Here is a 15,491-nt window from a genome sequence, read left to right as displayed (position 1 = left end):
GTGCTGGAGCAGCCCTGGCACAGATGGAGATCTCTGCATCCCGCTGGGAGCTGTGAGTGCTGGGTGGGGGGTGGCAGCCTGATGCTCTGGGTCTCACTGGGAAGTGGCACAGGCTGAAAAGGGCAGCAGGGAACATCTGGGATTGAGACACAGAGGTTTTTGGCCCCCAGGGGTTTCCAGGCCAGATCCTTCCTGGTGGTTTTAGTGATGGTGAGGGAGCAGCAGCAGGGATGGGCTCACGATAAGGTCCCTCAGAGAACACCAGCACTGTCTGAGGCCTGGGCAGAGCTGTCACTAAGGGGACAGTGGGTGGCTCCAGGTGCCATGTGGGACCTGCTGGGTAATGCCCAGCTCTGCAGCCCTGGGAGAAGGGAGACCCTGATCCCATGCTGGAGGAGGGACAGAGCTGGTCCCACAGCCTTGGTGTGCCCGAGGCCATGAGGGCTCACTGCTGGACTCATCTGCTCCTGAGTGGCTCAGAGTGCCGTGTTTCTGCAGAACACTGCCCAGAAAGGCAAAACTTTCCTGTTCTCCCTCTTCCTTGTGCTCCCAGTGCAGCTCTCTGGCCTGGAGGGGGATATTCATCATGTGCCTTTCACCAGCCCTTGCAAGTGGCTTTTCACATGGATTCACATCCCTGGATTTCTCATCCCTGTGCTTCTGAAAACCTCCCAGGCTGGAGCCACACAGAGCCTGGGAAGGAAGAGAACCTTGAGCAGCCATCTAAGAGTCTCGTGTAACCTCTGCAATTCTCCTTGTCAGTAGGGTGCAGATTAAATATTAAACCCTTAAAAACATCCTCTGGCTCAGAAAACCAGTGGAGAGGCAGGGCAGGACTGCCTGTGTGATGCCATGAGTGTGTGCCCTTGTCGTGTGTACAAGGAAACACAGATCCAGCCCCTGCAAGAAGGTTCTGGCTGCATGAGAGACAGATCACAGCAAAGGTCATGAGACACAATTCAGGCCAAAGGCTCCTGCCTGGAGCTTGTTTGTGCTGGTTTACAGGACAAGTGCCTGTCCTTCCACTTCCTTTGGGCAGCCCTGGACACTCTTCTTTGCCAACAGCTCTTGGGACAGCCCAGGGGCTGGGGCAGCACCAGCTGGAGGTTGGTCTGACCTGGGGAATGGGCTGGAGGGACCATCTGCTCCTGCCAGCCACAGGGACAGCACATCTCCCTCCTAAATGCAGGCTAGAAATGCTGAGGCCAGTCCAAGCTGGAGGCAGCTCCAACACTGTCAGAGGGCTGGACACAAGGCAGGGAGCTGGTCTGGAGAGGAGCTCCAACTCTTCCTTGGAAAGCCCTGACTTGGCCCTACCTCCACCCCCAAGACTCTGTAGAGCATATGAATCAGATGTCCTCCTCGAGTCAGTTACTCCTGTGGTTTTCACTTCTGCAATTTCAAAGATCTGCTCATGAGCCTTTCTCATTAGGGAAGGAAGCTGTCCCAGGAGATCCACACCCTCAGGAATGCTGAGAGTTGTGGCCCTGCAGTCCTTGGGGCTGAACTGCTCAGAGTTCAGTTTAGGAGTGGGGGAGTCAACCCCAAGGGCACAACCCCCGGGGGACTGCAAGGAAAGCTCTGACCCTGGGAAATGCTTTGTCCCCCAAGAGTGCAGGAACATGTAGGAGCTGTGGCTGATGTTTCTGGAGTGCAAGAAAAGCCTAGTGAACTCAAGAGAGAGGTTATGGCTGTTGTTGAGGAAAAGAGCATCCACAAGTATTTCTGTGAGCTGTGGAGCTGGTGAAATCCATTTTCCTCTGGCTTTGTCTTGAGGGTGGGTAACTGGGGGACACACACACGACACTGTTGTCCCACCCTTCCCTGGTTCTGTGAACAGGCAGCCAAAGCCAGGGAACTGAGCAACTCAGACACTGATGCCTCTTCCCCTGTTAAACTGCTGTGTGTGGCCACAGGGAAGGTCCTGCAGCATTTTGGCTGTGGAGGCATTGGGGAAGCCTGGACTCCACTGTTCCACTGTCTGCAATAATTATCACCTCCAGGTGAGGGGAGCAGCAGTGCTGCATCCCAGAGACACAGCTCACGTGGCAAAGCTCTGTGGGTGCCAAGGGCTGATGTGCCCAGTGGCTGCCAGGGCACCACAGCTCAGCATGACCCCCACAGCCACTGGCCCTGTGCTGCTGGAGCAGGCAGAGCTGCCCTCAAGCAGGTATGATTTGCTGTCTAGAGGTCCTGGATGTGCACCTCGACCCAGCTCAGCAGTGACAACTTGTGGAGCTTCAGCCCTAAACCTCCCTTGAACAAAATTGGACAAGTTGCTGCTCTGCAGGATTCACAGTGAACAGACAACCTGATTAGGTTTGTGGTCTTTGGCTTGAATTCAGACAGAGCCTCATCAGGGTGAGAGTGCCAAGCATGGTGTACTCAGACCCCACAGCAGGTGAGGGATGCAAAGCCCAAGTGCAGGGAAGGGACTGGCTCCCTGTAGCACAGCCAAGAGCCTCCTGGAGCAAGAGGGCAAAAGTGGGTCTTCACATGAGCCCAGAGGGATTTAAGGTGGCATGAGGAGGAATGTTTAAGGAAATGGATTGTGCCCCAGCAGGAGAGCACTGGCTGCAGCCAGCTGGGCCTGCTGAGCTGGTGGAGCCCATGCTGATGCTGCTCTCAAATGGTCACAGGTCACAAATGTGCACTCCCAGTCACTTATGACTCAGAGGATCCAGCATCAGTCGGGCTCCGAGGATGAGGTACTTATCACTGGCTCTCTCCTCCCTACAGGTGTCCAGAGCTGCCTCCTCCTCCCTCCAGCTGGAGGGATCAGGAGGAGCCACCCAGTCAGAAACCCTCCAGTCAATGGCAGGTGGAGGCCACAGCCATAACTCTGGAGGACAACTTAACCATGGAAAGGGAGGTGACTCACCATGCCAGCCATGACCTGAAGCTGTGTCAGCAACGGGAGGCACGTCCCCAGGTTCAGGGATAGTGCAAGCAGTCCTGGGGCCTTATTCACATCTGTCCAAGAGCAGCCAGCAGCAGGACAGCAAACCCTCAAAACTTCCCCAGCTGAAGTCTGAGTCCAGCTCCACAGAGCAGCTGTTTGTGTGGTCTGAAATCAGCTGGGAGCAGCCCATGGCACCAGAGCACAGCCAGGGAGACACGACCCTCCCCGCGGCTCAGGCTGTGCAGCCCAAAGCAGTGCTCGGGAAGGGCAGGTCTGGAAACACCCAACGGGGGGCTTGAAAAGGCAGGAAACCCTTTAAGTTTGTTGCCAGAGGCAATGTGGTGCCACCAGCTGGTTATGAAACATCTCCCAAGGAAACAGGTAACTGTGAGACATTTATGGAAAAGCCTGCACAGAAAACTCAGAAAAAAAGGCACAATTAGCAAACATCAGGCTCTTCTCACACCGCAGCACAAGACAGAGCACAGCCTTCCTTTTCCAGTTCAGGCATCTACTCCCAGCCCTGGGAGACATCCCCCACCTTCCCACCACCCCCCCAGGCAGGACAGAGCTCCCACCGCCTGATGCAATCAAGGACATTGTCCCCTCAGGTCTCAATCACCGTGAGGTCCCAAATCGGTGCTCAGTTCCTCACACCCCTCAGTTACGCCTCTCTGCTTCTAAGCACCTTCGTTGTTAAGGCCCTTAAGGGAGTTGTAAAATTGTGATTTATGGTGTTTAAGGCTATGGTCGCTTTTGGAAACCAAGTGAACAAAGACTATTCATGCCACTTTCCCTTCTCCTGTCTCTTTTTAACAAAGGACTCAATCTGATAGTGTTCAGACTGGGAATTCTGGGACTTCCGACTTGCAGGAATGGATGTACAAGTGATGGAGGGAGAGAAGCAGGGTGAGAGGAACCTCTAGTGGCCACGGGCTTTCTGTGCAGCAAACCCTCACGGCAGTCCAGAGCTGGCATGAGAATCCTCTGGGAATTTTCTGCCAGCTCAGCAATCCCTCTTTTCCACCCTGCATCGCCTTAAACCACAGCTCTGCTCTTGGAAAGGCAGTTAAATGCCTCCCTGCCATCCGATCCCGTCAGATCTCGGAAGCTCAGCATGGTCAGCCCCGGATTAGTACTTGGATGGGAGACCTCCTGGGCAATGCCGGGTGCTGTAGGTTCCAGTCCTGAGGACTTCACTGGCACTGTCCAAGCTTGCTCGGCCGTGGCAGATGAACCTCAGGACTGAAACGGTGGGGCCAGTTCTGCACATGCTGAGCCTCACCTAAAATCCACTGCGCAGGCTGGAAGGGCACACCCACGTGGGGACAGCCCTGCCCAAATCTTCGTTGGCCAAGCCGAGCCACACACACCACACACACGCTCTTGGAAACATCCACGTGCAGCAGCACGAGCTCCGAGGTCTCTCTGTCTCAGGGTGCCTTTTGCTACGAGCTCTACAGGAAGGGAAAGACCCAAAGGAACCACAAAATCAGCAGCCCTCACAGTCAAACACTTTTAATATAATCCAAGATTCAGCACAGTGACAAAAACATCATCGGTGCAGGGGAGCGATTCCAAGGTAGGGCAGAAAACCAATCCAGCAGCACACCCCCACTCATGACAGAAAACATCACCCCAAACAATGCACACACCCCACTGAACAGCCTGAGACCCAGGACAGAGGCCTCTCAGAGCTGGGTGCCCACGCCTTGGATGTCCCCAATGGCCAGACTCGTGTCACTTGCCAGAGCTGCAGGTCAGCCCTTGGTCCCTGCTGGCCGTGGCCTCAGTGTCCTGTGGGCAGTGGGCAGAGGGCATCACTCCCCACCAAAAATGAGGATGGATTTCCAAGGACAATATACACAATTTCAATGCACACACACAAATAGCAGTTGATGGATCTGCACGTGCCACCCCTCCATGGGCAACCACAGATCTCTATTGGCATGGATTAACTCTTTAAAGGACAGTACTGGCCTCCCTCCACTTTGACTTCAGATATGTCACCAGAGAGGAAATGAGAGTTTTGCCATCCCTTTGTTAATCTCCCTCTATTAACGGGAGGCTGATTAATGTGCTTCAATTAGAAGAGAGAGGGTACTAAAGTGCAGGAGCTGTAGGAATGACAGCTCAGGTGCAGTGAAGTCTGTCCAGCCTGGCTCAAACAGTTCCCATGGCCTGCAAACAGCCTGGAGGTCATTCACAATGCAGTCAAGTTTCTGATGTCAGCAGTTTTGAATCTTTTCTGCCTTCAGGAGAATATGCCAAAGCAAAAGCAGGTTCCCAGGAAAGCACACACGCTCCTGCAGGGCTGGGGTCGAGGCTCAGCCCAGCTCCAGGAAGGGCTCGTGCCCTGAGTCGGGCACTGCTGTCATTGCTGCCTCGGGGACTGCAGAGAGCGACTGCCAACTGCACCAACACTTGTTCAGAGCTGCCAGGAACAACTGCCTAAAGCACTTCACAGCTGGAGCACTCGAGATAACTCTGACTTTCTGATAAGGTGCCCATTGTAGTCATTGTCTTCAAAACCAGGCTGAGGCCTCCACCTCAAGAGCTCTGCACCTGACAAACTGTAAAAACCTTGATATGCATTTGGTCAGAACAGCCATTAACTAGAGAGAGAAAAAATGCCTCTTTGCTACAGGAAGAAGCCCAAGTCATGACGTTGTTCCTCTGAAGTGTCTCACAACCACAACAGGAATGACAGATGAAGATTTGCACATGACAAAGAACAACCATTTTTACTGAACACAAGCACTGTGTGATGATACAGCAGGACTGTCCAACTCCTCTCCCTGGATTGTTGCAGCCTCTTCTTTATCCAGGCTATTCCATTTCAAGCCACCCAGAGCAGTCCCACAGGATGCCTTTATCAAACCAACCCAACCTTGTGCCTGGTGTCCAGTGCTGCTCCTTGGATTCTCACACTGGTAATGAATTTCAGAGCACCCAGGAGTTATTTCTAATTCCAAACACTGAAATCACTGTGCACTAAGAGCAGGGCAGGGAAAGGAACATGTTTCCAAGGAAGGTTTCTTAGATATGGCTTAAGACAAGGTATTGCCATAGTTGCATCCAGTGGGGATGGGAGTGAGGAAATCCCCTCACACTGCTGGCTGCAGCAAAGACTCTGCAGATGAAACTTATTCATTTGGAGTGTAATATTCAACTCCCACAAATCCTGCCACCACACAGCTCCAGGGAATTTCTGACAAAACCAGCTGAAAATTAATGCTATCGTGTTTTTGAGCTGTTTTGTTTTTCCCCCAAGAGCACCTCAGACAAGCTCAAAAAAGAAGATGCAGAGAAAACTGAAATCCCACCTACACTAAGGAGAACCTACTAAGTGAGATACATGTTCTGAATAATTTCTTTTGTCTGGGGAAGCTTGTGGGATACCTATAAGGGCAAAGTGACCCAGGTGGCTTTGATAAATATAACAGAAGGCAGCATCACCATCATTGTCTGCAAAAAGCCAGATATGACTGAGTTCTTCCACATCTAAATACATCAGTATAAATTAATTTTCTCTCCCAGTTCAATCAAGGTTATGTAAACCTGTGAAGAGACAGCTGGACAGAACTCAGTAGTGGGAAGGAGGAGAAAGGGAGGCCCAGCACTGCCCCTCAGACAGGGTGAGAGAATGCAGCTGCAAATACAAATGGTGCAAAACACACTGAAAACTGTTCTGGATACAGGGTAACATTTCAAAGACTTATTTTGACAAATTCAAAATGGCACCTTAAGCAGCAAATCACATTTTTGCCAAGTTTGTTCACACAGTGTGCAAGAGGCAAACCTTTACCAAGCCAATGTGGATTGTCACTGCTGGCAACACCACCCAAATCTCACCTCTGAACACAAACATGACCCCGTCCAGCCTGGCTTTTAACATTATTCATTTTTAATTTTTCCTATTAATGAACTTCAAGTTTAAGTAGCAATAACATTTCTCCCACTTTACAGAAATTTTTTAGACTGAACTGTTAAAAAAATCAGCAATTTCTCTTTCCCTTCATTTTACCTGTTGTGATAAATCTTATTAGTGAGATTCTTACTCACTGAAGCTCTGAACATCCTGTGGTATGCTCTGGACTATCATCAGTGATTATGTATTTGTGCCTCATGTGGGAGAAGCTGCACAGCAGACAATGCAAGACACTGGGGAATTGCCTCCAGACATCCCAAACCACAGAGCATGCCTGAAGAGAACTGTAGGAGTGCTCAGGAAGAACAAAACCCTCCTTGCATCACCCAAAACCCACCAGAACATGCTGGCAGAAAACTGGTACCTTTTCCAGGACCTCTCTCCCACCTTCCTTCCTTCCCCTGTGGGAAGAACATGAAGCTCCTGTATCACTGTGTCTAATTCCCCAGACAAACAGGGATACCAGCAGAGTTTTTCTCAGGTTTAAAGCTGCATTTCAGCTCCCAAGAAGGATGAAGGAAGGGCTGCTGCTGAGCACTGCAGAGATGCTCTGGCTTTCAGCTGCCTGACACACAAGTAAGTCTGAAGTCATCATACTGATATGGAGCAGGAATGTAAACAAACCCAAGCCTTGGAGATATCACTGCCCAGCTTGGATGCATTTCCCAGACTCCTCAAACAGATGCAACTGGGATGTGTCAAGGGTTCTGGTACAAGGAGAAGATTAACAGTCATGGTTCTGGTATGAATTAAGAGCTTCATAACTTAATGGTATTGATTTGTCTGCTCAAGTAGGGCAATGATTTTATGAGCTACTGTTCTACATCAAATCTGAGGTCACTGGTGTTCCCTGTGAGAACATTTGATACTCCTGGCTCAGGCCAGGTGCTGGTGCAGGTGGCTCAGAGCTCTGCAGCACAGCTCAGCCAGTGCTTGTGCCCCCAAGGAACTGCAAACTCCAAGCCTAACTTGTGATACAGACCTGTATCCACCTAGGATGGGTCTGAAGTCATCACATTTTCATTTTTACCTAATAACAGGACCTGAACACAGCTCTCTGGAGGTAAAGAGACAAGGAGCTGACCAGACACATTACTTCACCTTGACCTGTCTAAAACAAGAGTAAACAACTAGGCCCTGTATCCACACTTGGGAATGACTAACAACACTGAGCCCCACACAGAAGATGTTCTAACTTGGCTCCTGCACTGGAATTTGCCTTGGGAATCCTAGGACAACTGAAAACCTAGTTGATTAATAACAGTGGTGTCAACCATTCATGGTGTCCCTGAAGCCCCACACCTCCAGCACTGAGATCTGGAAGGTTTCAGAGCACAGTGGCTGGTTATTGAAAGTGTTGCAGTGGCTGGTTCTCCCGTGGTTCAGATCTGCATCCAGGTACAGAGCCTGGCCATCACCACCTCCTGGGAAGAGACAGAGAGAGAGTCAGGGGGGTCTCTGCATTTCCAAATGGCTGCATAAAACCCAAATAAAACAAAGACTTCAGTGCTGGAAGCCCTCAGTGATGTCTGCTTGCTGTCTTCAGAGTATGATCAAAGTATAAGGTTTAAGTGATAATATCAGAACTGGATGATTTCTCTTAATAATAACAAAGTAATGCAGCTCAGTAAGAATAAGAAACCTGACTCAAATACCTGCATTTGTATTTCACTGCTGGAGGATACTGGGAGCTACCAACTGCAAATTTTCCCTCCAGTAAAGCAAAACCAAGTAATTCTGTTAGCAGTCAAAAATCAAAGCTGAGAGAAGAACAAGAAAAGTAAATAACAGCACTGGCTTGGTCTTCTAAATCACTACAAAAATGTAAGAGTTAAAAGCATTTTGATTATCTGTAGGCCAAGGTTCACAGAACTTACAGTCAGAGAGTGCAGAGAAGTGAAATAGGGTTAGACAGAAACGTGTTAAGGAAATAAAAAGGAAGATCTCCTATTGCTTATGGGGCAACCATCAAAGAAAAGCTACGAAAAACATCTGCATTATCAAAAGGGTGGGAATTCTGGTCCATAGCTGGAGTTGTGCAAAACATTCACCTCTCTGTATCTACTACCCAAGCCTGTATCTCTCTTATTCCTCCCCATGGTTTAATATATGATAAATGTAAGTGACTTCCTCACCTAAGGCTGACAGGAAGAGCTGGTGGGATGCACCACACTCCACAACCCCCTGACAGGAGGGTGGAGCCAGGTGGGGGGCGGGCTCAGCTCCCAGGGAACAACGGACAGGACCTCAAGTTGTGCCAGGGGAGGTTTAGTTTGGATATTGGGAAAATTTCTTCACTGCACAGGTGGTCAGGTACTGGTAGTTGCCCAGGGAAGGGGTGAAGTCCCCATCCGTGGAGGGTTTTAAACCTCATGTGGACGTGGCACTTGGGGACATGGTTTAGTGGTGGCCTTGGCAGTGCTGGGGGAATGGTTGGATTTGATGATCTTAGATGTCTTTTCCAACCCAGACCATTCCATAGTCTATGATTAGTGCACATATTGCTAGCTGGGAAACCAGCCAACACTTCACATTACAGAGAAAATCACAGGCCAGTTGTTCTCCTAACAAGTGTCAAGTAAAGCTTTTTGGGAAAAGGACAACTATGGTTCTATAACTGTTCCTTGTAAATCCCATGGAAGGGACAACATTACTAAGCAGGTTTTTGCCAAAGTCAGCAGCACCACAGATCCAATAAAGTTCCCAGAGAATTAACATGTTTTATAGTTTACTCTGTGTTCCAAAAGCCTTGATGCAAAGCAAGTTCCTTTTTGAGAACTAATTCTCATCCTGAATCAGGCAGTATGAAGGAATAGCTGTGGATGAGTCTCCTCTAAAATATTTGTATGCAAGCTTTCCCACAGACAAATTCTGTTGGGAAATAATATCAGGTTTATCAATTTTACCTCTAACTGTAGTGATACTGAAATAGATACAGGGCTCCCCTGTATTTATCATGTATCTGAGGTGGATGGGAGGAGCTGGGGTAGGAGCTGTGCTCCAGTTCTCACACTGACTCACTGTGGTAGTTTTGGCTTTAGTTTTAGCCTGGCCTCAGTTCAGCAGGCCCAGAGAGTCTATGCAGATTAGAGGGGACAAACATCACCTGACTTAAATAACTAAAGAGACATTTTGTATCATTTTGATGCCAAAACTAAGTATAAAAGAAGGTGTAGGCAGTGCCTGGGGCAGTCCTTTGACGGCCTGTGCAGAGCAGACCTGCTCTAACCCTTGCTGGGGGTGTTGGGCCTCATTCACCACTTCACAGCTGTTTGGTTTGGGAAGTACCTTTTGTCTTTGTTGTTGGTTTTCTCCTCTCTTGCTGAGTATCCTCTGGGGGAGCTTGTTGGAGTGTTTTTGTGAGTTGGGGTGGTGCAGGTCTGTGTTGTTTGCACGGGCAACTCCGTGGTTGTTGTTGATTTGGAGTTTTTTCCATGTTTGTATATATATATATGTGTGATATCATATTCTGGTTTTAATTGTCTTTTTTGTATAACATAAGAAGCTTGCTATTTCGGGTTTTGGGGTTTTTTTCTCCTCTTCAGTTTTTTCCCTCCCTCCTCTTCCCTTGGTGGGAGGGAGGGTGGATTCTCTCCCTGTGCTGGGCAGTTGGCATTTTGCCAGCTCAGCCTACCACACTCACCCACGATGATGCACTCGCTGCTGCCAGCCATGAACATGGAGGCAGTTTTGGAGGGCAGGTTGAAGTGCCGTGCTGACAGGAAGGGGGACAGGCGCTCCGAGGGCTCGGCGGGGACGCTGCCGGAGGACAGGGCGCTGCCGGATGGGGACGAGTGGTTCTCTGTCTCTGGGCCACTCGAGGCCAGCTCTGGGTGCTTTATGACCACCCACTCGTAGCGTTCCACTTCTGGCTGCAGCTGCAGAGGGGCAGAGAAGGGCAGAGCTACACTGAGTACACACAGACTGCACAGAGCTCTGCTCAGCAAGGGAGAGTCCAGCCCCTCCGTCTCCATCAGCGAGATAGATTGGATCAACCTGTCCCTGAGGCTCAGCTGTTCTATCCTTGTCCTGGTTCAGTAACCAGGACCGCGGTGTGGGTGTGACCAAAGCTGTGCATTCTAAACCCTCTGGGCCATTGCCCAGCAACTGTTCCCAATGGCCCATTGGCAGCAGCTGCCCAGGGCACAGCTGAGCCCTCAGGCTGGGAGCTGGCTGGGAAAGAAGCCTGGCAGAGGAGCTGGGAGAACTGCCCTGCAGGGACTCCTTGGCACCTCCACACCCACCTGAGGGCTTAGCTCTGCTCAGGGGCCAGCAATGATTCCAAAATCCCCCCTGACTGCCAGAGTCAGATCCCCCAGTGTGGAACTCCCTGCCCTGGGGGAGGGACCGGGTGCTCCCACCTGCACCTGAGGGGAGAGAATCTTGGGCTTTGGGGACTTTTGGTACCACTCTTTGGATCCAGAGGAGGAGCAGAACCTGGACAGGAGGAGCCCACCACTCTCGGCCAGACTGTGCCATCATCTGCACCAACAGGTTTTTCATTTCCTTTTACTTTGGACTCGAAGGAACCACGCGGGGCTCAGCACAGGGGCCACCAAACCCCCCGTGTTTGGGCCCCAGGGGGTGGGTTACACTGCTGGGTTTGTGGGTTAAACTCAATTTCTCTTTGTGCCATTGCATTTATTGTAATATTGTTATTACATTGTAACTCTGACTTATAATCTCTTTTGTGTTGGGTTTGCTTCTCTTGCTGGTTTACCTTTAAACCAGCACAGTCCTTTATTCCTTAGCTTTTCAGGTGACTGAAGAAATGATGCAGCAATTTCTGAGTTATCTTATTACATCTCTCATCTCTACATCACCTCTCTCTATAACTCCGAGGCAGGAGGGAGGAGCCAGGTGGGGGTTGGTCTTTCCAGGCAACAAGTGATAGACAAGAGCAAATGGCCTCAAGTTGTGCCAGGGGAGGTTTGAGTTGGATATTTTGAAAATTTCTTCACTGAAAGGCTTGCCAGGCACTGGCACAGCTGCCCAGGAAAGTGGTGGTGTCACCATCCCTGGAAGTGTTTATAAAACGTGTGGATGTGGCACTTGAGGACATAGTTTAGTGGTGAACATGGTGGTGGTGCTGAGCTGACAACTGGAACTGATGATCTTTAAGGCCTTTTCCAACGATTCTATGATTTTTAAAGAAAATATTCTGTGCAAGGGGAGAAACTTAAGTAGAAGGGAAGTGAGACTTGCACAAGTACAGTGGTTCTGTCTTGCTGCTGAGCAGCAACAATAGTATTTTACTCACCCTAAACACAAAGCACTCTCCAGTTCCAAAGAAACTCAGCTTGTTCCCTCCTCGCCGGCGCTCACTCCAGTCAGTGGACAGGTAGGCCCCACAGACCTGGCACAGACAGCACAGTCAGGCTTCCCATTACAGGAGAAAGTGTAAACCCACTGATACTGACATTTCAGAGACCAAAACTGCAGGTTGCAGTTTGAGTTTTGGAATCTCTGTACCAGTGGATTAAAGCAGCACAAGTATTTATATCCAAAGATAGATTTAAACTGCTTTAATCCAGTGGTGGTTGCCCTTAAATCCAAAGAGCTTCATATATTATTTCACATCTCTGAGGCCTTAAGGGAGAAATGTTCCAACCAGAACTCTGAGTATCAGAGCACAAATCACTCCAAAGCTGTTCAGCCTGACTCTCCCTTCCTCACTTTGGCATCCAAAGCCACAGTGTTGTCCCAAATTACAGTATGACCAGCTCTGCCTGAACACTTTCTGGTCATAAACAGTGGCCTTGGTGGCTTTATTAAATTTCCAAGTGTAGACTAAAGCCAGCTTAGCTAAGCCAGTGCTGAACTAGCTCAGATATTTAGCAGCAACCTACAAGGGGGTCACCAGTCTCCAATAAAGAGAAGCCTTCAGAAGGCTGAGCTGTTCTCTGGAGCCTTTTGTTTGCAGGAGAAGAATTTTTTGCTACTGGCAATACACAACCCTGTCAACTGCACACAGAGCAAACAGTGGGGCTCCAAGAATGGGATGAAAGCATTCCTGCTTTTTTTTACCTCCCCAGAAGCTGGAAAAGCAGTTATGGTTATACACAATTGTTCTAAAGAACATTCACTGTTTGGCCTCCACCAGCATTACAAGCACAGCTCCTACAAGATCAATGAAGAGCAGTTTTTTTACACAGATAAATCTGTATTTAGATTTAAATCTCAATTTAGATTTACAACTCAATCTAAATGACCCAGGAGTCCATTTGATGTGATCTGCCTGATGGATATGAGAGACAGAAAATCAGAAGGCAAATTTTCCTCATTTTCAAATGTAACTATAGACATATGAATAAAGGATGAACAATCCTTTGGAAAAAACCCAACCCACAAGCACCAAACAAAACCTTATTTTTCTCCTACCTGTTTTTTTAAACTATAAATATATTTTTGAGAGGTAAGAAGCAAACCATGCTATAAAAACCAGCACCCTTTGCAAAGCCAGACTTCTGATACACTCCAGGACAAGAAGCAAAATAATAAATATATTCCTTTCTTTCCCCTTTAGACACCAGGGGCATTCCATGGGCCATTGGCAAGCCAGTGCAGATCTGGATGGCCAGAAACCATCAGAACTATGAAATGGCCTGGAGTGTGAGCCTCAGGTAGCTGCAAATAAGAACAGAAATGGGCTTGTTGATGGACAGGCATCCTGCAGGGACACAGGCAAGAATATAAGCCCAGAGGCTGCAAACAGCTTAATGGCATATACAGGATATTTAGAAGTCATGCACAGTGGCACAATCAGCACCATCACAGGAAACTCCTGTTGCCCTCCTGAGAAAGTTCTGGGAAGACTTACAGTTTTATGTATTATTTTTTTTAAACAAGGAGACAAAGCTAATGCTGCTGTTTTCACTTTATGCTGCCTGATGTTGTCACACACAGCAGAGCAGAGACAAGGCATCTGTGTGCACTCCTCTTCAGAGCTTCTTTGGCTTATTTTTTTCCCAGTCAAGAATGAGATGGATCTAAGGCATTTGTTTTCAAATTATGTATTCCACTATTATTCATACCATTTAAATTCTGCTACTTTCTCTCATATCCTGGAGAAAATATCTTCTAAGCATCATGAGTTTAACACAATTCACACTCTGTCCCTTTGATCCTGCAATTTAGAGTCTGTTCAAGAGGAAAATGAGTTACTCCAGTCCATCATCTCACTTTACTCACAAGAGAAAAAGCAGCTGACCAAGACCTGGGTTACAAGATCTACCCAAGAATACACAGTCCTGTAGCCAAAAAATGGAATCATTTAAGGTGTGGATTGCTAAAAAACCAAAACCAACCCTTCCTCATTAATTTTATTATACACAGTTGTGTGTTGCAATACAGCATTACATCCTGCCCAAATTCCAATTTAATCTCTGCTCTTCTACTTCACTCACCTCTTTGGCTGTTGTCTTGATGAGGAGGAGAGTTGGTTCGTGCCCCTCGCTGTGGGAGTAGAACCTGAAGTGCAGAGCACACAGAAATGAGCACTCAGCTACCACCAACTGCAGCTTCTTTGCTCCTCAACATCAGGTCTCACCTCCTCCTCCAAGTGATGCCACAGCAAAAAACCAAAAAGAACTGAAGACTAAGAATATTCCTGCAAATGTTTTCTACAGCCTTTAGAAATAATACAGCTGAGTGTAAATGAGTATTATCAGGCAGTTGCTCTCAGTTCTCTGCAGCTGTTTATGTCTCTGCAGAATAACAGGAAACCTGCCTATCCAACAGCAGCATTTTACAGTATTTTGAATTAAAACAACCTACAGGGCTGGTGGCTGTGTCTGGAGGGCTTTGGGTCTTCATGGAAACTGTTAATGATGCATTCCCTTTGCTGGCTTTTGCTCTTCCTCAGGCACATGGGTTTGGGAGAGCAGGTCACTCCCCACCTCAGTACCTCACCTGCTGATACAAAGTCATTTTAGGAGCTACAGTCTTCCGTGCTAAGTGCAAGGAGAACTCATATCTAGTTTACCTCCCTTAAAAAATAATGATAATCAGATTCATGTAGAGGAATCTCCTGTTTCCTTTTCCCTTGGATCAGTTTGAACATAGTTTTCTATCCAAAGGAGCCCAAAGAGCAGCCATTGAGTTGAACCATTTGACCCAGAGAGGAATGAACCAACGTCAGAGCAGCACAGGCTGGGAACTGATGGAGGTTTGACAGCTTTGAAGGTTGTCCTCACCTGCTCAGACTACAGCCATGCTCCAAGGTGGTGAAAAGCAGGAGGGGCTGGCACAGCGCAAACCGCTCCGGGATCCACGACCAGATATCTCTCATCTCCTTCACACTGACAATTTCTGACTTGAAGTTCTCAGCATGAACTGCCAAGTGCACATTCTGCCTGAGAAATACAACACAAACCATTAAGAAACAGTCGTTTAACAAGTTTTAGGTTACTGGACAGTGACATGCAGAGACAGCTGAGCACTAACAGACTGTATTAGGTAAGTTACTGTTCAAAGCTCCAGCCCATGGGATTAGAAGGCTGTGACCCAGTGAAGGTAATGAACTACTGCAATTTAACATAATCCTCAGGGGCAGAGCTCTGGCCTGAGTGAAACACTTGGAGCTGTTCCTCTGTGTGGCAGCTGTGGCCTGCACCTTTACACACAGAGGACATGATGCTGAGCCAGTGAGGATGTCCA

General features: G+C 48.6%; 1 protein-coding gene across 3 annotated transcripts in view; it reads right to left on the bottom strand.

Annotated features, from left to right (window-relative positions):
• Nucleotides 1-4,410: 4,410 nt before the first annotated feature.
• The window catches only part of TBC1D24 (TBC1 domain family member 24), a 34,948-nt gene continuing 23,867 nt past the window's right edge, over nt 4,411-15,491 (bottom strand). For all 3 annotated transcript variants that reach the window (XM_071571050.1, XM_071571052.1, XM_071571051.1), the window contains 5 exons: nt 15,029-15,187; nt 14,240-14,303; nt 12,094-12,189; nt 10,477-10,711; nt 4,411-8,257 (listed from right to left, as the gene is read on the bottom strand). In XM_071571050.1, the coding sequence (XP_071427151.1) occupies nt 8,103-8,257; nt 10,477-10,711; nt 12,094-12,189; nt 14,240-14,303; nt 15,029-15,187 (709 nt within the window). In that variant the 3' untranslated portion in view covers nt 4,411-8,102. The remainder of the gene's footprint in view (nt 8,258-10,476; nt 10,712-12,093; nt 12,190-14,239; nt 14,304-15,028; nt 15,188-15,491) is intronic.

This window comes from Pithys albifrons, chromosome 16 (genome assembly GCF_047495875.1).
Source record: "Pithys albifrons albifrons isolate INPA30051 chromosome 16, PitAlb_v1, whole genome shotgun sequence".
Taxonomy (NCBI): domain Eukaryota; kingdom Metazoa; phylum Chordata; class Aves; order Passeriformes; family Thamnophilidae; genus Pithys; species Pithys albifrons.
This window is presented reverse-complemented; position numbering and strand designations above follow the sequence as displayed.